Below are 25,533 nucleotides of genomic sequence, written 5' to 3' on the forward strand. Positions count from 1 at the left end.
TGCAGTTTTTAAAGACCATTCCCAATTCTTACCTACATCCTTTGTTATTATTTAAACCAGCAGACTAGAAATAAAGCCTCAGACAAGGTAGAACTCCTCTTCCTCCTTTTCCTTCTGCAAAAAGAACTTAGAAGCCATCTCCACGCCTCTCAAACCAAATATTTTTCACTGGAATCAGAGCTGTCAGATCAGGCCATCTCTTTATTCCCACAGCAAAAGTGTCCTCTTGTATGTGCTTGAACATCATGTTCTGCCCTTACATCACATGGGATAACCTTTCTTTGCCACTTCTCGGTCATCACAACTCACCAAGATGTGGTGGAGGTGATAGAGCAACACAGAGGTCTGGGAAGGCAGGTTTCAATGCGCATTTCCCCAAATCCTATGGCTTCTGGGTGAGCCACAAAAACATTACCTTTCTCTATGCATTTGGCCTTTTACCTATGCCATGGTTTACTGCACAGACAGTTCATTTGCAGAAGGCATCAACATTGTGAGCTTGGGTCATTAAGAATTAGATCGACTGGGTTGTTTTGTTTTGTTTTTAAATTGCTACTTACCTGCATAGAAATTCTATAGGGTGTACAAAGCTTGCACTGGGTCTATTTGAGTGGCTTTGAATTCCTTCCATGTCAGATGATCAGACACCACCTCAAAATGTTCCTTCTGAAAACCTCAGGAAGTTCACTTGCCATTATCATTCTAAATAAAGCTAATGACCAGGTTGGTTTTGTTTTGTCCTCTCTTCACCAAGATCCTCCCAGGTCTGACATAAAAAACATATTAGGTGGCAGCAGTGAAACACTCGCATTCACTCAACTGAACATATACACCAACCATTCAGAGTTATAGGGCCAACAGCAGCAAGAAAGTGGAAAAAAAAAAAGTATTTGAATACCATTGATTTATTTGACATTTCTTAAATGAAAGTTGAAGATGGGAAGGCCTCAAAACTGCAGTTACTAAACAGACATGTCTGAGTGGGAGTGAAGTGGCTGTTCTTTACCGAGAACGTGTCAACCAAGAGAGGGAGAAATTAAAACACAAAGCAGGAGTTCAGCAGAGAAAGACATATGTCTGTTCAGCATTGAATCCAAGGCCTAGTTCAAAGTTTGTATAAAAAGGTGATGGTCATCTCTTGTCTATACTATGATTTATCATTTCTTAGGTCTCCTGTCTTTTCTGGGCTAGATTACTTGCTGGTTTTTGGTTGTTTCTGTTGTTGTTGTTGTTTGTTTCTTTCTTGGTGGGTTTTTTTTGTTGTTGTTGTTGTTTTTTGTTTGTTTGTTTTGGTTTTTTGCACTTCATTACTTAAGTAATATTGTCCTATGTTAATGTCTTGGAAATAAAATTTAAAGATTATTCAACAAAAATTCAGGTAACAGCAAAGACTTCAGTGATTCATATTCAAAAATATATAATTTTCAGATGTCATAATATGTATTAAATTCTTGGTTACAGCAAAAGGATTGTAATATATAGCATCACAGTGACATATCATCAAGCTGTAACAGTGCAGTTTATTTCAACTGTGTAAACAAAAAGTATTTCTGCAATGGCACTCTTCATGAGCCAAATCTCAGCAGAAGTCAAAAGGAACCCTTACACAGAAAAGAAAATCCCAAATTGAAGCACAGTACATGAACTCTTTGAATTTTATGAACTAAGAGCAAACATCTCTTAATTACGATTTGGGAATGTTAATGTCTGCAGAAGATATTCTCTAGGAAATAAAAATAAGTTACCGTGAAATGAAATCGATGATGATTTCCCAGAGAAATTTATTTTGTGTGTAAATATCAAAGAGAAATGGCAGCGCCTTGCTTTTCTGGAAGGGAAGTAATCAATTTGATTATAAGATAATATACTCTGTAAACTAAGATAGTGTTGTGTTTTCAGATATTAGCACCTGAAATGTAAAGCTAAGTTTTAAACATTTCTAGTAATTTTTTGGTCATGCATGAGTTATAGCTTGCTTGACTGGTACAACTTTGCCAGTGTAGTCTTAGTGTCCCATGAGACCATTTTAATGAAAGCATATATGTCTGGATTGCACTGCGTTTTATATGTATGTGTAACTTTCATACAGGAGGCTTTGCATACGTTCAAGCTGTAGGGATGAGACCTCACAGTAGAAAAAGGTACAGACAGAGCAAAGAAGTCGCACTCAATAGCAAAAAAAAGAAAACCTGGAATACGTGATATAGTTACAAGCTGGTATCTTCAGTTTACATAGAGCTACGAATTTGCTTGTTTAGACAAAAACATCCAACATGTGTATTCTCACATACTGACACAGAGTTCATGCAAACTACCACAAAAAAGAACAAACTAGAAACTTTTACCCCTCAGAAATGCTGCATATACTTCATCCTCAAATAAACTGAAGTCTCCTCAGAAACAACAGGGACTTAATGTGCAGATTGACTCAAGCAACATGTAATTGCTTCTTCTGCAATGAGAAGTGAGCAGCAGTATCCAACAGGAAATTTCATTGAATTGTACTTCACTTCAAACAGTGTTAAGTCCAAACCTAGGTTCATTTGTCACAAAGCAGTAAGACTACCTCCAAAGAAAGGTTATTTTCTTGGAGGAAGGACATTTTCTTCGTAGTAGCCTGGATTTACTACATTTCCAGCTGGATCGTACCTAGCGACCACAAATGTAGAACCATCACTAGCAGATGCTTTTCCAACACCCATTTTCTTTGTGTTCTTCCAAACCATTGCTGTGAAATGACCTGAAGAAAGAGAGAAATGCGCAGATGTCTTAGGTACTAAATCTATATTATTCCTTCAAACATATTGAGGAAGATGGGGAGAAAGAGGCATACGAAACTGTTTTTTTCTCTAACAGGAGATCTCACTAAAGGCATGCGAAAAAACCTATCTAGCATCTTGTCTTGAACAAGCCTGCTCTGACCTGTTCCATATTAGTGTTCTTGGCTCCATGTCCTATTTCCAAATAAGAATATAAACTAGGACAATCATGAAAGAAGGACTTTGATGAATAAATGACATAAAATTCCACAAAGACATTATGGTGTTTACTTCCTGCAGTAAGAATAGCAGTTCTACCATTTCATCCTTCCCTATTATGTCTGCATGGAGAACAATTCAAGATAATTCTCTTTGTTGCTGTTTTTCTTTTTCTTTTTGTGGCTGCTTCTGCTTACCTATAATGGCCACCCCTAAGCTATATTATCAGTTGTTCCCCCTATGCACAAACAAGCACCATGGGAGAAAAGCAAGATTTTCTTCATCTCAAACAAGCTTAGTTGTATCTCTTGCTCAATTACTATTCAAGAAACAATGTTCTTACGTTCACTGAGCACTGGGCTGATAATATGCAGTCAGTGACCTGTGGCTGATCTCCAAATTACAGCTGAAGTAACCTCTGCAACTGTAGTGATACATCTTGGCAGAAGACACATGCCAGTGTAAACAACAACACACTGTATTTAGTGAGACACCTATATCATTTCAATTCAGTGTTTTTTACAAATTGACTTGCCTTAAAATAAGGTCCCTTCTAGAAATTTTGGAGTTGCAGAAAAAAACCCACAATATATTAAAAAGAAAAACCAAATTCCAAACCTTCCTCATTTCTCACAGATTCTTCTACCTTTCTATCAGTTTCTAACATAAAAGTTTGGGGGAATATTGTTCTCCTAAGAACAAGGTAGATTTTTGAAAACTATCAAAACAAGCGCAGCAGACAATTTCTTTAAAGGAAAAGTCCTAGTTGTGAAGAGAAGGTAATCAGTCTAAGCTTACCTGTCCCTGAAGAAAACCCTGGGTTTTGAAAGCTGTAATTTTTTATTTCACTGTACCATCTGTCAGCAACGTCCTTCCCTGAAACACAGAAGAAATGTGGGGTCAGGATAGATAACACAAACACAAGAACATAGTTCACTTACAGTCTGACCAGCATGATCTTCAGGTCAGATGTTTGGACAGATTTCTTCTCTGAAAGAGTGGTCAGGAACAGGGATGCTCAGGGATGTAGCTGAGTCATCCTCTCTGCAGGTGTTCAAGAAATGTTTAAATGTTGCACTAAGAAACATGGTTTAGAAGGGAAATATTAATGATATATATGGACGGTTGGACTGGATGATCTTGGAGGTCTTTTCTAACCTTGGTGACTGTATGATCTTCAGTTAACAGCTGGCAAGACCTGTACAACCCAAGGCACAACTTCCAGGCACATGAAGGAACACTTTTACTGAATAAGAGTTTTTGAAATGTAGGTAACACGATATAGCACATTACATACAATTTTTATTGTTTTGCAACAGCTGTTCCTACACAGTTACTAATCAGTCTGTTTTTTGTTAACCATCTCATGCCATCAGTTTCTGGAGTTTTCAGCTCCCTGATACAACCACAATCCATCAGTTTCTTTGCTGAGGTGCAAGGGATGTGGCCATGGCACAGGCTGGCTGAGATCTAGGACAGCAATGCACTGAACAGGTATAGCAATAGACGTCTGTGGAGAGGTGCTCTTTGGATAAGATGGACCTGAAGAGGAGCAGAATTCTGACACCAACAGCACAGTAAACAGGACCGCAAGCCAATTCTCAGATGTACTTAAAACTTAATAGGGCTGAAGTTAGAAAAGCTCTCAGACAAAAGAGGTCAGTGTGGCACAGCATTTGGACCTGGATGAGCAGAGATACATGCAGTCCTTAACAAAATGTTTAACTGCCTGGCAATTAAACACATGGAGTCCATGGTTTGTGTCTGCCCTTCTATAATGGTAAGCCTGGAAGGTAGCTGAAGATGCATCTCCCCTATCTTGGATGAGTGTTCCTGTCATTATGTTTCTACACACCACTTTCAGCAGCTCTTCCATCTTGGAGCAAGCTTGAAAAGACTTCAGAGAGCCGTGCCAGGTTTTCTGGCTAAAAAGCACAGGGGCCTTTTCCACAGTGAACCCCCCAACCTGTGGATCAAGGTGTATGAAGAAAAACCCTATCTGCTTTCGTTGAGCTGTTTAGGAACCTGATTAGACGAGAGCAGATTCTGACAGTGAATGAATCTGCAACGCATCTGATTGAATAGACAGCACAGAGGGCAGAAGCTCAGAGCAGAACTTGCAGATGCACTCAAAAGTCAAACATTACGTCTTTTCCATTACTGTTTCTTAGGAAATTCTTGTCTCAGACAGGGAGGGGGGAGGAGGGGGCAGCCTTTTCCCTGTGCTACATCAGTAATGAAGTTTCTGCTTAGCATTCCAGAAAGTATAACGCAAGGCCAGTTGATCCCAGAGCAAGCTGCCAAAGCTGTCAAGACTACCGTCATGAAGAACGCTGGTCCCTGGCGGACCGTTGGCTGCAGAACCACAATGACTCACAGTTTGCTATTTCACAGCAAAAAGTCTCAAACTTGCGCTGTTCCTGAAGTCAGACGCTGAGCTGTTCACCTCTTTAGACTTACGAGTGCAATCTGCTCAGCTGATGGCGTTGTTAGCCTGGCAGCCTGGCTGTCAGAGCTGTCACTTGAAAGAAAATACTGAGTGAAGTGCCATCTCTGAGAGGTTTGTGAACTGGAAGTTCTAGCAACTGATCCATAGCACACTGCTTGTTAGGAATGGGGCTCACTTAGTGAGTTTGTTTATATTTTCTACATAAAGATGCAGCAAACATGTTTTGATTCCTGAAGTAAATGTTCTGGGAGTAACAACAGGTTCCTTCTTTCCCTGCTTGCCCAGTACCAAATAACAACACCAGAAGACACGCTTAATGGCTAGAGTCTGTAAAGCAAATACAATACCTGCTCATTTGCTACTCTAAGTAAAGCTAAAAGACTAAAAAATGTGCCAAGAGCAATCTGTGTGTAAGTCAAAGGAAAAACAAAAAACATATAGTACAAAAGCTAAACAAATCTTTGTTGAATAGAAGCACAGAGTGCTTCAGCAGACATGTCAGACCTTACAGAGCATATGCACTTTGTATATACAAGTGCTTAAGTGACTGCACTATGTAAATGAACTTTTACAAATGTACGACTGCACTTTCAGTGCTACTAGTACTTCACTGTCCCCTGCAGTGTGACATGGCATGGAAGAGTAGTCCAAGAGAAAGTCAACACCACGCTGTCTACTGTAGCTCTAAGAAATGCATCTAGGCTCTGTGCGAGCAAAACTTAAGCTCAGCATAATGGAAAGATTGTGAGAGACATAGAAGTTTTTACAAAGATAGATACATATATATTATTTAAAGAATACTATAATGTGAAAATCTGATAACACTTTAAATTCAGAGAAGATGGCAATGGCATCAGGTAAAAGAATAATCCAGTCCTGCTCAAGAAGGACAACAAGCATAAGCATGTAACACATTTTACCATGTGTTAATTCCCAGCCACGGTGCCCAAAAACTTATTGCAGGTGAACAAGAAAGAACTGTTCAATATAATAACTGGTACACATGCAACTATGGGAGAACTGCTGTTAGCCCAGCGACCCCTGGGCTTCCCAGGGACTGGAGGAAATAAATAGAAAGAGGCCAACACAGCAGTCAGCAGAGCACTGAGCCCCTTTGATAGCAACTTGCATCCTCAGATGTGCTGGTTCAGAGAACTGACCATAGTATTTCCATTTCAAGTTATGCAATTACACTCAGAGCCCAATTTACCTTGCACTGGAATTTTTCACTGAAAACAGCTCTGACTCCCCCAAAAGTCCCCTCCAAAACAAGGTTGTTGTTTGAACAATATTGTTCAAAATGCATTTCAAGCAGAAGGAAAAAGAGAAAAGAGATAGCACTCCCATCCATCACTGTGGATTCTGGCAGAAATGATGGAAGTTTAGTTCTACCAAAACCATGCAGATTTGTCCTACAACCTGCAGTTCCTCTTCTGGTGGCAGAGCCAGTTACTATACTACTTTTTTTTTAAAAACATCCTTCCTCTTTGCATTGTTGTAAACCACATTTACAGTTTCAACAGTTTTTCTATGGAAATGTATGTTCAGCTCCACCCTTCTAACAACAGCTGACTGATGACCTGCTTGGTTCACTTCCAATCAGGCTGAATCTCACTCTCATGGGCTGCATCAGCACTAAGGGAGAAGGGGAGCCCAGAGAGCTGGGTGTGCGTGGATGAGAGGGTCTGTACCAGCAGCTGGAGTGGAACTGCACCTCCACGGGGTTGTACATCCAGCATCCATCCCCTGTAGCTGGGATACAGGGGCAGCTAATGGACAGATCAGGTGTCTGAGCCCAACAGCTGAAGGTACCCAAATTCCCATTACTGGGAAAAGAATATATTTTATATACATTATTTTATATTGCCAATAATATTTTATTATATACATTTTTAAGAATCCATTGTTGGAAATAAATGCATATATGTCATTTATACATATTCCAACAGTAGATGTTTGTCCTGATGGGCCAGAAAGGGGCACAGGATAAGGCCATTGATGCTGTTCGTGTAAACAATGCCCGTACCTGCCCATGTTGATCCATGTGGCCACCTGCTCATACATATATGTATGTCCACGCTGTCTATGCATGCGTGTACATGCATCCTGGACTCCATCAGAAGAGGGGTGACCAGCAGAGACAAGGAGGTGATTGCCTCTCTCTACTCTGTGCTCATGAGGCCCCATCTGGAGTACTGCATCCAGGTCTGAGGCCCCAATACAAGAAAGACAGGGAGCTGTTGGAGAGGGTGCGGAGGAGGGCCGCTAATATGATCAGAGTGCTGGAACACCTCCCATATAAAGACAGGCTGTGGAAGTTGGGCTTGTTCAGCCCAGAAAAGGCTTTGGGGTGACATGATTGCAGCCTTTCAGTGTCTAAAGGGAGCCTAAAAACAGGAGGGAAGTCAACTCTTTGAAATGGTAGATAACAGCAGGACAAGGGGAAATGGTTTTAAGTTGAAGGAGGGAAGATTTAGGTTGGATATCAGGGGGAAGTTCTTTACAGAGAGAGTAGTGAGGTGCTGGAACAGGCTGCCCAGAGAGGTTGTGGATGCCCCGTCCCTGGAAGTGCTCAAGGCCAGATTGGATGGGGCCCTGGGCAGCCTGGTCTAGTGTTAAATGTGGAGGTTGGCGGACTGTGGCAGGGGAGTTGGAGCTTCATGATCCTTGAGGTCCCTTCCAACCCAAGCCATTCTATGATTCTATGCACACCTGGGAATATACTCTTGCCTCACTGACTGCTTGGACCCAGGGGCACAAGGCTGTAGCAGCCCAACTACTGTATTCTGCTCACCTGATGTTTAATTTCTCTGTGGCCACTCTTACTGTCTCTCCTTATACCTAAGAAACCCTAAATTTTCAAGCCATCTGAGAAAATCATTAACAGCATTCAGGTAAGATTACAGCACATAGATTACACCTCTGTGTGAGGATGAGAAGCACCACAGAAATCGACAAACCAGGTACCCTAAACCTCACATCTTTCCTTTAGTGTTTCCTAGCTTTTGTTACCAATTTCCCTTCCACTTTCTTAGGGGAAAGCAGGAGAGGTGAATTTAAGTTTCCACCAGAAGTTATCTCAGAGGGTGTAATTCTCTACCTTCAGCATCTCTCATGAAGGTCCATTTTCACAGAATCATGGAATTACAGAATGGTTTGGGTTGGAAGGGCCCTCAAAGCCCACCCATCCCCACCCCATGCCATGGGCATGGCTGTCCCTCACCAGCTCAGCTGCCCAGGGCCCCATCCAACCTGGCCTTGAGCCTCCAGGAATGGGGGGAATTTTTAGCAGTACTGTGAAAATCTGGTATTGGAGAGGAATAGAGAGCCACAGATGCCTGAAGTAACTGTATTTGTGAGTCAGAGCGTGCTCCTTCAGGGCTGGGGCAGAACGTGCCTGTGCTGCTCTGCACACTAGACCTGATTTTGTAGCCAAACCCAGGTTCCTCCCATAATAGATTTAGGTAATACCAAGCAGTGAATTTCTCTTACAAACTCCCCAAAGTTCATCAGCTGCAGTGTTTTCAGGGACTACACACACACTCTTCATGACAGCATTCATCCCAACCAGAACTGAATCATTCAGTGCTTGCCTTAGGCCTCCCCGTACATGAGAAATGACATGAGGCGTCCTAAGAAGCCTGACACAGTGCAGCTGCCCAGGCAGGCTGTGGTCTCCGTTGTAGCAGTGGCAGATGACAGCTCACTTACGCGAACAGAGACAAAGAGAAGTCTGCCACAGAGCAGACACAGAGGAAGCGGCTGTCAGCTATTTCTTGGATTACAGGGATAAATATATTTCCAGCTACAGCTTTAGGCTGTGTAACTCCAAAATCCTGAATACAACGTAAGAGATTCCTGAGCCAGGAGAGGGGTGAAACTAAAAGACTCTTACAATTTAAAGCTTAAATCATCTCTGAAACAATAAATTTATCTTCTGGCATTATCACAGAACTCTGTAAGAGTCAAAATAAACAATAGCATTACTTCTGTCAGAGAGAAAACACACTAAGCTGGAGGTTTATTGAGTTTTTCTTTATCTGGGGAGGAAGACAGTCTCCCTTTATTAAGCCCTTGAATAGATGCCTAATACAAATTTCAGCCTCATCGAGCAGGCTACAAATTAACTATCCAGAGGGAACTGTATGAGAAAAAGAGGAAGAAGTAACCAGCTCCACAGAGATGAAAACTAAGCCTGGACAGAACAGCTTTCTCTGAACAAGGAGTTTTCTTACTCTGATACTCTGACTCATCCTGACACATAGGAAATGTAGCACAGAACAAAAGATGTAGCTTATTTTTCTTAGGAAGGCAGTCAATTCTATGAATAAAAAATAGCAATAAAAAACTGCTCAAAACTGGCAAGTTATGCATGGAAACAGTGCATAGAAGAAAACAAGTGGGATCCAAAAAGGACTAGCATTATATAATTTATGGAAGGATCCATGTGTGTTGTCTCCAGCTCTCTGAATGAGAAGCCTGTTTCTTTAACCTCAGGGGAAGAGCATAGGCCATCAGCATAAACAAGAAGGAAGAAGTTAGCTTAGTGAGTCATAGGCACTGTGCAAATTTTGCCATACATCTGTTTGTTCCCATGCTGCTCTGAAGACTTACCTCAGACTCTTGCAATCGACTGAACGTCAAGTATTAGTAGATCCAATTAGATTTTTCCACCCCGGGTTTCTTTTTCAATATAAAAAGGTACCCATGCAGGGCTACAGCTAGCACTTGCAAAGGAATCCAGCAGTGCCCCTGGGCCTAGAACTCAGTTACTAAAATTTCCAGGCCCTTAAAACAGGACCTACAGTCCACACAAATGAGCTCCTATCTCCTCTAAACTGCATTGTGAATTCCAGGGGTGGATGGAAATAAAGAAAGCAAGTGGTCACTCATAATACACACCAACTGCTCTCTCAGCAGGCGGAGGCATTAACTCTGCTTGCTGGAGGAGGAAGGAGGGAAGAGCCTGCTGAGCATAGCTCTGAGTGCTCACTGCAGGCTGTCAGCATGGCCACAGTTCAGCTCCTTGGGTATCCAAACAGAAGGCTGCCTATTATGTGCTACATTTATGATCAGAAAATATACGGAGAACTTTTATCTTCAGAAATGAAGGCAGGGAAAAGAGCTCAAACCTTCTATTTACTGACAGAGCAGAAGAGATCAGATGTTGCCTAACACACTTGCCTTTGTCACTTTGGTTTCCCACTGTCTATTTGACCTCCAAAACAGGAACTGCTATGTAGCATGCAATTGCCATTTTTCTACCTCCCTCACCACAGTTGACCTGTGGTCAGCCTTTACTCAGGCTAGGGCAAACAAAGGATAAAGGTGAAAAACAGGGCATTGACAGCTTCCTTCTCCCCTCCCATGAAACAGAATTCAAAGAAGGTGCACAGCTGGGACATACAGAACAGCCTGGCCACCAAATCCTATCTTTAAAGGGACATAACCTGCTGCCACAATGCATTACCCCTTCAGTGCATATCTGTGTTTCTTGCTTTCAGCAATGTAAGTTTCTGCATACCAGAAGCCTGTGCCCATGGAACATGGGTTAGGTTGCAGTGGCCACTTTTTGGAAGTGAAGGCAATGGCAGTACTCTTGCAACCAGCCCTGACATCCAGCTCACTCATGCTCTGAGCCCAAGGAAAATGAAACAGGCTATTTATATGGTGTCTGTGAGACAGCAAGGGAAGGAAGTTTACCTGGTTGATCGTAGGATGCCCAGGCCAAATTCTCTCCACATTTTCCATTAGCAGACTCAGAGCTGTGTTTGAGGACCCTTGAGGCTGCCAGTTCTTCTGCATACCTAGCAAAGGGATGCACACATTGTGTTACAGACTGCAGATAAAGAGGATGGAGAGGTGAAGGAAGAGAAAGAGGAAATGCAAACAAGGAATGTTAGAATCATGGAATCATTTGAGTTGGAAGAGACCTTTAAAGGTCATCTCATCGAGCTTCCCTGCAATGAGCAGGGACACCTATAGCTACATCAGGTTGCTCAGAGCCCCAACCAGCCTGACTTTGAAAGTCCCCAGGGATGGAGCATTCACCACATCTCTGGGTAACCTGTGCCAGTGCCTCCCCACTCTCACTGTAAAAAACTTTTTTCTTATCCCCAGTCTAAATTTCCCCTCTTTTAGTTTTAAACCATTTCCCCTTGTCCTGTTAGAAGATGGCAGTTTAAGTGAAGTTATTCAGTTGCAAATCTCTGATGCCAGGGATGCTTTACACCTGTATAGATCTAGCACTCATGAGAAAGGAAAGTCCAGAGAGCATTTTCCATGTATTTCTGAGCCCTTGCGCCATGGATGAGAAAGGTCTAAAAGAAACAGAATGTAGATCTCCCTTCATCCTGTCTACCCAGCACCTGGAAATCCACAGCTGCAACTTTAATGGGGAAAGGAAAGCATTTATAAGCATTGCTACAAATCTCAACATTTCCAAACCCCCTCACTGGAGTAACCTGCACAAGAGATAATGTAGCTTCAAAAATCAGCACGCAGATAATTCATAAATCAGGTGTACATATGGGAAAGGGAGCAAAATCCAAGCCTTCCTCAAACAGGGGACAGTCAATGACTCGCTGTAACACTAGATGGAGATTTCCAGCATATATTTGCAGAAGTCCTGGGGCCACTTCAATGTTTTGCTAGTGTTTTACTATCAAAAAATAGAAAGTGTGCTTAAACCAGTTTTAATTGATAAGTAGAGAACAGTTCCAAAAACTCTGCACCATTAACTTGATTTCTACACAAAATAGAAAAATGGACTGAAGCTGGGAGTTAGTCAAAGTGAGTGAAAAGAGAAAGAAATCACAGGGAGAATTTGAAACAACAAACGTGTGTAGCAGCACAGGGATAAGAAACATTGTTTCCATAGAAGTTAACACATGAGAGTGTGGGACGTACTTTGATTGTCTAATTACAATGGGATTAAAAATAACTTCATGTGTAAAAGGATTATTCTCTTTAGTCAGCACTGGAAAGGCTTCATTGCAGAGACATTCAAATTCAAAAGACCATTTGTCATTTCTCACAGCATCAGAAATCATCAGGTAGATTTAGAAGTCAAATAAAACAAAACAATCATTCCATAGTGTGCTACAAAACTTATCACCAATGAGGCAGACACCAAAGCACATGGGGATCTGAAAGGAGCTAGAGAAAATTACAGTGTGTGTATTCAGGGGCTATTAGACACCTATAACCAAAAAATAAAAATAAAAAAAGATACTACCTAATATTTAGGAAAACCACAATTTCCTAGACAATTTTGTAATTTCCAGGAGAAGATAACAGAGCAAGGATCACTATGTATGTCTTGTTCTGCTGCCTCTTCCCAAAGCTTGGCATCTGTCAGACACAGGATTGCCTAGCTGAGCATTTTGGCCCAAGGTAGTACTTTAGTCATTAGGTCCTGCTTTCCTTTTGTCCTATACTTCTAAGAAAAGAAATCAAACAAAAATACCACATTGAGCTACCACCAGTAGTTTAGAAATAATGAAAGCTTGCCAGTTGTGAATCTGCTAGATTCAGAACTAGAGGATCTCTTGACACTCCTTCATGTCCTCTATCCCCATAGTTCTGCGCTGCTTCTCTTTAAGGATTTGCACATTCCAAGAAAGAGGTAAGACTGGGACAAAGTTGCCAAGGATTTGAGACAAAGGGTGATTAATTCCCTCCTGCTCAGGCAGCTGAAAACATGAGATTTGTATCTGAGATCATCACCCTATGCTTCATTACAGTCAGATATAAACAGACACCTGCTGAGGGTGACTCACTCATCCTAAAACAGGGATCCAATAATCAATTCAGTTAGCCTGTCTCCATTCTTGGGACTGAAAATAGTAGAAAGCACACCATTTTCAATACAGACAGAGAAGAAGAGATACATCAGACACATTTCAACAAAGATACCAGATACAGTGAAAAGAAAAAGTGAAGCTCTTTGAAGCTTTTGAATTTTAGATTATGCATCATCTAAATTGAAAAAATAAGATTTCTCAAATTTCATGTCTGCTATTCGGAACAAAACATTTCTGGTTCTTGCTATTGAACAATTGCACCAGTTTCTAAACACAACTTTAATACTTGTAAGTTACCAAAGGCTTCCAACTGCTATTCAACACAGTGAAGGAAGTCAGCTGAGACCAGAGAGGATTGTGAGGAACTCCAGAAGGACCTAAATGGAGAAATGTGGAGAAATGTCTATTTCACAGAATAATTTCAACTATTCATACAAATTGATTTGCTCAACTCAACAGTAAAAGTTGGAAGAGCAAAGAAGGGACAAGTCAGTGAAATCTCTTCCTCGCTGTGAGGCATCAGATTAAAGCAGAAAAACCCCAAATCTTTGAAGAACAGGAAGAAGACCAAGACTGCATAGGTATGCAGTCACTGGCATCACAGAAATACCGTATCTAGAGTATACCATATCTCTTTAATATTTAAATATTAAATTATTTAATAAATTTTTATTATTAATAATTTATTAAATTATTTATTATTTATAATTATTTAATAAATATTTAATAATAAATTATTAAATATTTAAATAAATTTATATAGAGAGTATACCATATCTCTTTTTTGAGATATCATGGTATCTCAAAAAAGAAGAGGAAAGAAGGCAGACAAAATTAACATGGATTGCTGCCAGAGGGCACATCTACATGCCCTGTACATGGCGTGTTGTATGGCACAACACCTCGTAGTGATCTCCATTCTAGGCTGAGAGAACTGAACCATCTTTATGGCAAAGTGCAGCATGATGTTGAGAATAAATTGGGTTCTGGAAACACCACAGCCTCTCTGGTTCTGAGCCAGCTGGCCTGGAAAACCCCGCATGGTTATGGTAGAAAGTGCAATCAGAGGTAAGATCTCATGTTTGCTGGGCTCAAACTGACCACCATTTAGCTGTTATGGGAAGACATTTATTTTTGGAAGAGTTTAGTCAGCATTTTTTCCTTCAAGTATGTCCTTCATATTGCAAAGATCTATACCTCAGCCTGCAAATAAATAGAACACCAAATGATCTCCAGAGGTCCCTTCCAACCTCAATCATCCTATGATTCTATGATTTTGTGAAAACCACTTTGAAAAAGTTTACTACAGAGAGAAAGGAAACAATCTGGTTGTCACATACATGCAGCAAAGAGGAAAAGCAATAGTGGTCTAAAGTTACTGTACGAAAGACTTAAATCAGGCAGTAGGAAGACCAGTCATCACTTCCTACCATGAAAAAGTTATTTTCCTTGCTATTTCAGCAGCAGCAGATGTTCTCATGCAGCTGACAATACATCATTTGATGCAGTTGGGAGCAAAGTATGCTTTAGGCAACTACCTTCTGTAATGGAGATACACAGGCGTAGACAGATGCAGCCCACGTCTCAAAGAAAATGCAAGAAAGATTTACACTGTTGTGACCAGAGAAGTGCACATATGATTAGGTGGTGCTGTTTGATGGAGAAAGAAAGGAAGAGAAGAGTTGGGTAGGAAGACAAAAAGAATAGAGTGCATCACTTTCCATCCAGTAGGCCCTCACTGAATACCAGCATGTCAAAAAGAAAAGTATTTTTGCAGTGTGCACAGTCAAATCTAGTCAATAAAAGTGACAGAAATCTTATCAGAGAAAAGAAAGGACTGAACTCACTGTTGGGCTCCTCTGTTTAACTTCTTGCAGAGTTTTAATGGGGGGACTCCGTGTTTCTTCCTGTAGTCATTGTGTGCTTTCAAGACCTCTTCAGCAAATTGTTTGGAAGCTGAAATCACATCAAAAAAGTTGGAAAAGTCTGTCAAATACAGACATCAGTGAAGACAGAAAAACATACCCTGAAAACTAAGGTGCTGGAGAAGGTGGGACTGAAAAACCATGCCACTCTCACTGCTTACAAGTAGGATGATACAAACCATTGATGCTATTCATCCAGGAACTCTAAGAGGCAATTCCAGTGGGATGGTACAATCTTACTAAAGATTGAAGAGAAAAGTGAACTTCATTCCCTTTCTCAATAAGGAGGTGATTTAAGGTCAGTTTGACTGACTCTCATTTCAAGATTTCTATATACCACATGACCACTGCAAAGAAATTGAAATAAGTGAGAATTAGGTCCTCTTCAATGTTCTCTCTTCTTTGCCTTGATGAAGTTTCAAAAGGAGAAAAAAAAAAAGCAAAACAAACAAAAAAACAACCCAACTCGTCCCTGCAGCTGGCTACCTAATGGAATTTCCTGCTTCAAGAGAAATTTGAAACCTGAAATAGGGTTTTGGGACAGTCAGAGAAGCATGGATAGTGTCTTTAAAACAGAAAGACAGTTTTTACTTTCTCTGTACTGCAGAAGCTTCTGGACAGGCCAAGGCATGCTTTACTCCATTTACTCCATTACAGTGACACAGATTTACATTTATTAATGCAATTTTGTGACATCATTTATGACATATATTATCAGCATTATAATTCTATATTCTATTCTATAACTCTGAATGTTCTAATTAGAAAGACTCCCACTATTTTCCATTTAAGATTCTTTCAAAGCCCAAGTAGATCTCATGACTAGAAAGTTTTTCCTGTTGTTAATTTAGATTTCTCAAGTTGCTCTCACTGCTTGATTTTAACAACTATAATCACTCATCTCTTCCTTTATTAGCACGTACACTCTTCTGCTGTTTGTAATGATGCGTTCTCCCACAGTATAGCTGTCAGTTTGCATACACTGTTCTTGCAACTTTTTTCTAAGGTAATTAGCCAACCCACACTTGTGCTTTTAGCTGTAGTCTGAGTTTTCACTGGTTCTAACAACAGCTTTAAGATAATATGGTGACCTACACTAATCTCAATGTCCAAATGCACATAAAAAGTCATTATCGTTTCACTCAGTACTTCATAACTTTGAACAGAATATGGAATTGAGTTAGTTCAATTCTCACTTCCACCAACACAAAAACACCACTGTGTTTTTGTGGACACGTACCTAATGTATTCCCCAACAACAAGCTTTCAGGCTATATTTATTTGTTTTGTATAAAATCGTTGTCATAAGACAGCTGAGAATTCACCAACAGAAATCCTACTGAAATGGTATCTGCCCCATCACATTCCAGCTCTTAGGTTTTCCTTCAACTTTGTGCCACATGTTGCATACCATCAAAGAAACCAGGCATCTCTACTTCAGCGTTTAAGCACCACTCAGTCTTTGCTAACAAAACAGTTTAATCCTCCTTATTGTCATTAATTGATTCCATTGAGCCAGGATCTTAAAACTCTCATTTGTGTGGCCTGTAGGTCATGGCCTATTTCTAGGTGCTTATCACAGGTTACTGAGTAAGGCAAACCTACAGCCAACTGACTTAACTTTGCTGATACGAGGGCACAAGTTCCAGCAGAGACATTTTAAGATAGTTTGCTAATCAAAAAAGCTGAAATGAACTGCTTTGGAAGTTGCATTGCATACTCCAGGCTGCATTTTTCTGCATAGGAGTTTGTGACTGTCATCACCTAGACTTAATTTCTCATCAGCTCAGCATTAAAGAGTGCGTATACAATCTGATCTGCAAATGCCAAAGTTTTAATTTAAATAATTTGTTTTCACTTACAATAACAAATTAAATTTCTAGTAAACAAAAGCTTGAACTGAACTGAAATGCAGGCTTTGTCAATCCATCCCCTAACAGACATATAGCACAATCCAGCTCTGTACTAACAACTTGAATTACAAAGATCAACAAAATATGGACATGGCTTCTTCTAGCCATGGAGACACTTCTCTACTGGGCTTAGAGATCCCTCCCATCCTTCTCCTTTCTCTTCCTTTCCCAAGGTGTCTGCTACAGAGCCACTTCTCTACAGTGACTCAAACTCATGTGCTAAACACCACCCTCTCTCCACTTGTTCTCCTCTGCACTCTGAAGCGTGGAGAGGGACGCCCAACTGCCAAAGACATTACAGATTTGTTTTAGAATACCTGTTAAGTTTTTCCATTTTAATCAACGTTCCATAGTCCAAGAAGCCAGATATTAAAAGTGAGAATTAATGGGAGTTCTCAGGCTCCCACTCAAATGAGAACAGCTTCCCAAATAGCTTTGGAGACGTACTTTTTTTTTCCTTCACATAGACTGCTTAAGCTTCTAGAAAAAAATATTTCCTGCTGCAAGAAAGTTGGTTTTGGACATGAATCATTGTGCACTGCAAGAAACAATTAATGCTATTATCTACAGTTGCCTCTTTCTCATTATTCAAATATTTACTTCTGTTGTGGATTCTTCTGGAACACTGTGTTAAGATATGACAGCAAGCAACAATGAATTTACAGCCCATGATGTGGTACAGAGCACACCTGGTAGATTTCTTCAGACTTTTTCAGTTTTGTTTAGCTCATGTGAGCGTGGAAAAGTAAGCAGAGGCATCTAGGCTGACTTTTCCTATCAGATTTTCTCTTACTCTCTTATTCCCTTACACTGGCCATCAAAACTGAAGTGAGTTACCCAACACGTTCTCCACGATACCAGCTGCTCTGTGTCACCTCTGCAGTCATTAGCTGAATCTTGCAAGATGATGCAACAAGAACTGGACCTCACATAGAATCCAACACAGAAATATACTATTATGACTGCCCCAATTCATCTTCAAACCATGACATAGACCTCACCTTTCTACTCTGCCTGTGCATCGCCCAAAATAAATAAGAAGAGATGTACTCATGTAACAGCTAGAATCACATTTCTGAAGACAGATACTAAGTATGTTTCAAAGAACCCACCAGTGTGGGAAGAAATAAGTGCTGAAAACTGATACCAACAACTCTGGTAATGTGACTCATTTTTAGCCAGGATACTGCACATTATTTCTACACTCTTTTCTGCCCAGAACACAGGGAGGAACATTCACTCTCCAGGCAGAAAGAAGCCAAATATTAGAATGCACAGAGTGGACACAAATGCAAGCTGTATAAAAAACACACATAGAGGTAACTGAAGATCAAGCGCAGCTCTAATTTAATACTAAAATCTTTAGTCTTCTTCGACTCTGCAAAACTGTACTATTCTGGCAGTAGTAATGGAGCGTGGAAAGATGATGCAGCAAATACAGTTGTTAATATGCCCAACAATTTTATGAGAAAATTCATCAGAAGCTTTAGGAACTGCAAAGTAAATATGTCAAGAAGTCCTTTATTACCTTCCCAGATAACTAAGGATACTCAAATTTTGACAAGCTTCAAGTTTATTAACAGATTGGAAACAAAATTCTTAAGTAAAAACAACTTCAGCTAATGACCATGTTCTCACCTAAGACCAAAGATGCTTGGCATATATATTATCAGCAACTTTTATTTTCACTTGAAATGCTTCTCAAGAAACTAGCTATAGCTGAATATTTCACACTGAGAACAGAATTTCTTCAGTGGAGAAATGCTGAATATTTAGCTTGCAGAGAAAGCTTAAATGAAGGCAGGTACACTTCTGTTACATTTTGACTCTGCATTTTGGTTTGAGGACATAAACATTCCATAGTGATATAGAGCTGGGTGGGCTCTGCAATGCCACAAAGATTACTTTTTTTCTTATTCCATGTACTTTACTGCTCCTTTCTGCTCCTCATCTGGGATAAAAATTTCTTCAAAGACTGGCCCTTAATGTGATTTCTAGAAACGTCATTTGGGAGCATGGATTAGGCATTCCAGTTCATGCATCACTTCCAAACACAAAACCTGATCTCCTTCAGTGCCAAACTCCCTGTGCTCAGCATAGCTGTTGCTAGACTACTTCCTTTCCAACACGGATTTTCTTACTTAGCAGAAAGTATTGCTTAAAAGTATTAAAGGAATTAGGATATAGAGTTACATACAAGCTTGAGTGGGAGAAATTTCCTGGAACTTTCTTGTTTTTAAGCAGAAATAGAGTAATTTCCCCTTTGGTTCAGGAGATCTCTCTTCAGGAAGAAGATTCTCTGATGTTTTTCAGTTATGCCTCAACTTTTCCTTCACTCACTACCACTGGGATGAGCTTCAGGATGACACTAAGACGTTGAAGTTAACTGAATCAGATGGGCACACTCCCTACTCATTTTATTACCCAAGTTTCCTCTACATGAAACTGGCAGCTTAATAAGCTTGCATTACCTGCTCCATGTGACATAGCACACTATTCCCCTCCCATTTTCAATGTGAAGCATACTGCCTGAGAATATAAAACCACTGGTGTAATAATGTTTCAGTGACATTACTCATGTCACTGTTTGATTGCAAATCCTATTCTTGCCATAACAGACAGTGTTGATTACTTCCTCACTTAAGGCCTTTTATAAACTGTTAGGCAATTGACTCCCTTGATTAAAAAGGAGCACCTGCTAACCTGGAAACTGCACAGCTCAGAAAAGCAGCAGAGCCTTCTGATACATAAGCTTGGAATAAAAAAATAAAGAAAGAAAAGCTAATCAGAAGTTACTGACAAAGTTCTTGCTTTCATTTTTTGGGGAAAAAGGGCGTGTGAGAGAAAGAAGAGCTTTGGTTGGAGCCCTTCTCCCCTCCAAACAGTGAGATCAGCAAACCTTTCAACAAATAGTTGCTGTCATGGAGTGGTCATCACGCAGAAGACTGGAAATGAGCTGCTCTCCAAATCTGGAGAAGTCAGTATTGACTTTGCATATAAGAGACAATCAAAAAGTGTTATTTTTATCACTATTCTGCTAAGGAGGACAACACAGTATAGTAAATACAACACACATACGCACACTCTTGATAGACAGTAAGGAAGCTGATAACCTTTTTAAAAAGGAAACCCTCTCATTAGTAAGGCCTTACATTCTTAGACATAATTGGACATAATTCCTAGGGCACATATGATTTGAAAAGCAAAGTCCCAGGTGACCTAGTGACCACACTACACAGGAGGAGAAAGTGAAGCAACGCTTTCCTTTTTTTCTCTTCTTCCATCCCTGATGCTGTATTTACTGAGGTCCTTCACCAGAAGGTGGTGGAACCATGGAACAGGCTCTCCAGGGCAGTGGGCATGGCCTCAAGCTGCCAGAGTTCAAGCAGCATTTAGACATTTCTCTCAGACATAGAATTTGAATTTTGGGTGGTTCTGTGTGGAGCCGGGGATTGGACTCCATGATCTTCGTGGGTCTCCTCCAACTCCAGATGTCCTGGGTTTCTCCAATTCGGTGATGTGCAGGGACAGTCTTCACAATTAAAATTAGAAGGATGGCTTTCAAATCCTGCTGCTACGCTGGTGGCATTGCAAACCTTCAGAAAGAAGCTAATGTCATCATTTCCTGCAGCTATTTAACAAGCATACTTACAGCTGAGAGCAGGCAAAGACCACATGATTTCTATTCAAAGCCTAGATTCACCCTGCTAACTTCAGCTCAGTCAACACAGAAAAGTATTAATGTTTGCAGCAGTCTTAAATAGGCCCATATTGTCTTCCTCCAAAACATCCAAGACTTGGCCATCTCTTACAGGCTCAAACCTACAGTACACAAGCCAGTTCTAGAGTAGAATTATTAGCCAGAGTTTGGCGTTGCTTCCTCCTCCTCATCAAGGCCACACACTGACTCAGAAACAGTTTCTGTTCAGACCGTCAAAGACTGGGCAGAGTTTGCTCGCATTTGCTTGTAAAAACATAATGTAGATAAACTTCAGCTAATCTTTAGGAGAACAGAGTGGCCTTCACCAAAACAGCTATCTGAAATATTCTTCTGGCCTGTGCAGATATGTAACGAACAACTCTGTACTTACAGTCAAGTGACTTATTTTTCTCATACTTTCCATTCCTGTACAAAGAGCAGCAACAAAGACAAGTTCAAATCCAAACAAGATAGAAACTACCAAATGGATCAATTATACTGAAGAAAACAAAGCTTTGTTGAATGTTTTCACTCACTTTCAGAAATAAATTTTCATCATGCTTAATTATTTTTTTCAGAATGATTTCCTGGGGGTCCCAGAAAGGAGAGCTGATGTTTTTGGACATGCAACTATATGGCATGAGAAACCTTGCTAGCTCTTTTGGTTAGTACAGACCATCACCTTGTGTCTCATTCTTTGCAAGCCACTTCTGGTACTTGTCTGCCTTGAACGTTAGAAACTAAGGCTCCTAATCTAACAACAAATAGGAGCAACCACTGTTACAAAGGATGATGGCTTCTGCATTCTCCTCCACTCCACTCTGCCCAAAGCATGATTTTATTCAACAAATAAGTAAAGATTAGGCATCAAACATTGTTTGCCAAAGCCTGATGTCTTCCTGAAGGATTTTCCATTATTTCTCATTTACTGAACATGAACTGAGTAATTAGCATCATCTACACACTGGAGAAGTGCAGGGTTTTTAATTAAATTAGCTACATTTTTTAAAGGTTCTTTTTTCATCCTCCTCAGATTCAGTTCTGGTGTAAAAAGAAACAGCAAGTAACTTGTATGAAGTTCTGCACGGGCCCCATTGTTACCAAACATGAATGCCTGGTTACCAGCAGCTTAGATTCATTCATTTTCTCTATCCCCTGGGTCCTGTAAAACCAGACAACACAAAATGCGCTGTCAGTTTGGCAGCTTGTGTCACATTTCTTCAGAAAGCAGACAGGTCATTTTTCCTGTATACCTGTACTTTTGTTAGGAGCTGCTACAGCTGCCTCCCCCTGAGATGCTGCAGTACAAACTCTCACCTCTCATCAGCTGGAGATGCAGCTCCTTCTGAAAATGCACTATAGTCCTTTATGCCATGCTCCAAGGATGCACCTTCAAAGTTAAAAGCAGCATGTAGTTCTAAGGGAGATTAAAAGCAATAAGGAAAACAGCACTGAGTTTGGTTCCTATCTCCTTTCTCTTTGTTAAAGCCCTTTCTTGGTCCCTATTTATTTTTGCAGACTCAATAGGCAGCAGTGGGGAACTCCCAGTCACTTCTTTGGAGTCCCACCCATACTTGCAGGGGGCAGGGATGGTGGGAAGAAAGAAAATAAGAAAAGCAAGCACTGTAAAAAGATTCTCAGTATTTACTGAGCTCATTCTTCTCTGAGAGCATTCTGCGCTCACCATCCAGAAGTCAAAGAGCAAATTATTCCCTCCCCTCCTCCTCCACTTAGTTTTTAGAAAGCAAGGAGGGCAAGGTGCCTTCCCCAACACACAGGGTTGGAGGGGGATTGGAAGAAATGACACTTTCCTTTCTCTGCCTTCCCAGCCCCCAGGCAGCTGCTGCTGTGGATATCCCCTCTGGGATGATGCTGCTCCGAACCCCGGCCTCCTCGCACAGCTGCATGGGGTCAGAGCCATGCGGTGATGGAGCCCTAGCAACACAGCAACAAAAAGCAGACAGCTCACCATCAGCTCATTTCCTGCTGAAATACTCCCTGATGTTTGGTGTTGTTTTTTTTTTTTGCTTTGGGCTCTCTGGGGAGATCAGGCGGCATCACACTGCTAATCCACATGCTGTTCAAAAGGAGAAGGCTAGTGGGAGGATACAGGAGGTCCCCACATCTGGCTGCGGTGTTTGCAGCAGTTACAACCAGGGGAGGCATTTCTCTATGGTTTGATGGGGGAATTTCAGCATGTGTTTGTTTTAGTAGACTGCAGCATCCAAGGCAAAAGGCTGTTAGAGGTACCGATGTCTTACTATGCACAGTTCTACTAAGTGAAGCAAAACCAATGCAAAGTCTTTAATCAGAATACTTGCAAAGAATACACTTTAAGTATAATCCGACAGCTAGAAACAACACACTATTAGGGAGCTCCAATCAAAATGCCTGCAAAGAACTGAGATTTTAAACAGCGGAGCTGGTTTTCCAAGGGGATACTTGTACCTCAAGATAAATTCACCAAAGATACAGAGTTAAAGAAACAGCTTTGAAGAGATTTGTTCTAAAATAGAGAGTGCCCAGTTTACATGAATTAGAGTATCCCTACATGAATCATAGAATGAATGGCCTGGGTTGAAAAGCACCTCCAAGATCATCTAGTTTCAATCCCCTGCTATGTGCAGGGTCGCCAACCAGCAGACCAGGCTGCCCAGAGCCACATCCAGCCTGGCCTTGAATGCCTCCAGGGATGGGGCATCCACAGCCTCCTTGGGCAACCTGTTCCAGTGTGTCACCACCCTCTGAGTGAAAAACTTCCTCCTAATATCTAACATAAACCTCCCCCGTCTCAGTTTAAAACCATTTTCCCTTGTCCTATCACTATCCACCCTCATAAAGAGCCATTCCCCCTCCTGTTTATACGCTCCCTTCAAGTACTGGAAGGCCACAATGAGGTCTCCCCGGAGCCTCCTCTTTTCCAAGCTAAACAAGCCTACACGTATGCCTTCAGGCAATCCCTTCATTCTTCTGATCCAGGAAAGGAGCAGGTGCTCTGGATGTCACTGAGAGGTCGGGCAGATCCCTACCCATTACATTTCTACTACATGTCCCAGGAAAGACAAATCTCTGCGCATCTCCTGTGTCTTCTGTGTGTCCTCGAGAGCGGGAAATCTCACACAAAACACAGAGCTGTGCTCTTCAGAATAGCTGCTCTCACCCATGCAAAGGCAAACATCAATCTCAGAAAGGAATTTAGAGACTTCAGTTTCGTGGAAAGGGCAGATGGGATTTAGTCAATGAATTGATTGTTAGGACAGGATCTCAGCTTAATGTACAGCTTAAATAGCTCAAACAGCACAAAAGCAGCAACGAGGGCCCGGTTCACTTTTAACTTGAAACGTATGATACAGGTTACAAAAAACTATAAGCATGTACTTTGAAGCTCTATTTGTATAACTTCTCAGCGGAGCAAACAATACTCAAACCTTAGTGGAAGGAATTTCTGGTCTAATTTCTGCTCCTAATTTTGGAACAAAGAACCGATGTGCTCTAACAAATATGCAGGAAATAACAGCTAAAGACAGCAATTGCCTTATGACTGCATCAGCAATCTGCAAACAGAGATTGTGCATGTATTAAAACAAGAGATTTGTATCAGTTTGGGGTTGGGAGTGGCACACTGAAGCCTCTGCTGCTTTTGCCCAGTTAACTATGCCAATGCAACATACAGATGCAAGGCTCATCTGGCACTCATACTTCTTATGCTGCTAGCAAGGAACTGCTGAACTGGCTACTTCCTAGCGATTACAGTTATTTAAGTGGTTGTAAGATCACTTACTAAATCCTAACCTATCTGAAAGCACACAGCTTCCAGGAAATGGGCCAAGCCCATGCACTGGCGGCTAGGTGGTGCTAAGCCTGGGCTGGGTATCGGCCTGCTGCCACATACCAGGGAGTCAGAGCAAGCCCTTAACCACATTCTCAGAGGGCTCAGATCCTCAGACCTCAACCGGGACGATGATCTTTAAATAAAAAAGAAAAAAAAAAGAAAAAAAAGAAAGGAAGCACACTTGTATGCTGAGGCTCATTCAAGTGTTAGCCTTGAGTTTCTTCATGTTTTTAAGTGAACAAAGGACCAGATTGCACTGAGCTCATCCTATGTGTGCTATGGATGGATAGAATGGACAGATAATATGCTACCAAGCCCTGATTAGTTACAGAAATAACATCCCAACCACAAGAACAAGCTATTTGGTTTCATTGCAGTTTCAAAAGAGGAGTGGGGATTTTCAGACTCTAGGCACATATCTGCAGGGACTTCCTTGTGACACTAGTGGGTCAAAGATGGACCGATCCCATGGCAATCTCTCCTTTTAAAGTCTCCAACTTCCAGGCAGCTTCAGTGGGGTTTTCTTCTACTCAGAACATCAAACCCAAGCACACAGGCAATGAACAGAGCCCAACAAGGCAGCCCGCAGCAGGCAGGAACAAGAGGCTTGACAAAAATCTGCACAGCTGGGGAAAAACTTAAGAGCTCAGTCAGACAGCACTTGGTTAAACTGTAACTGTAACCAGATTTTGAATCTAACTCCTTCTAAAAGCTAGGGCAATAAAAAATCTTCCCTCTCCAAGCAGTTTGTTGATGATTTGCAATGTAAAGAAGCTTTGCCAGTCAGTTATACACAGTGTAACTTTAAAGCTACTAGATTTAAAACGATCCTTTCTCTGAATGCCACAAAACTCTTTCATGCAGCAGAACACATCTGTTACCAGCTACAAAATGAAAACCATACAGGAAAATACAACTACCTCTACAATGA

At 41.0% G+C, this 25,533-nt stretch overlaps 1 protein-coding gene across 2 annotated transcripts in view; it reads right to left on the reverse strand.

Moving 5' to 3' along the window:
- Positions 1-887: 887 nt before the first annotated feature.
- GLIPR2 (GLI pathogenesis related 2) overlaps positions 888-25,533 on the reverse strand; it is a 25,260-nt gene continuing 614 nt past the window's right edge. The window contains exons 2-6 of one of the 2 annotated variants that reach the window (XM_042869270.1): positions 22,088-22,187; positions 15,080-15,188; positions 11,131-11,234; positions 3,777-3,854; positions 888-2,740 (exon numbers count right to left, since the gene is read on the reverse strand). In XM_042869270.1, the coding sequence (XP_042725204.1) occupies positions 2,580-2,740; positions 3,777-3,854; positions 11,131-11,234; positions 15,080-15,188; positions 22,088-22,094 (459 nt within the window). In that variant the 5' untranslated portion in view covers positions 22,095-22,187 and the 3' untranslated portion in view covers positions 888-2,579. The remainder of the gene's footprint in view (positions 2,741-3,776; positions 3,855-11,130; positions 11,235-15,079; positions 15,189-22,087; positions 22,188-25,533) is intronic. The other variant, XM_042869269.1, reaches the window with a different exon arrangement.

Source organism: Lagopus leucura, unplaced genomic scaffold (genome assembly GCF_019238085.1).
Source record: "Lagopus leucura isolate 7727_CA_CO unplaced genomic scaffold, USGS_WTPT01 Super-Scaffold_100002, whole genome shotgun sequence".
Taxonomy (NCBI): Eukaryota; Metazoa; Chordata; class Aves; order Galliformes; family Phasianidae; genus Lagopus; species Lagopus leucura.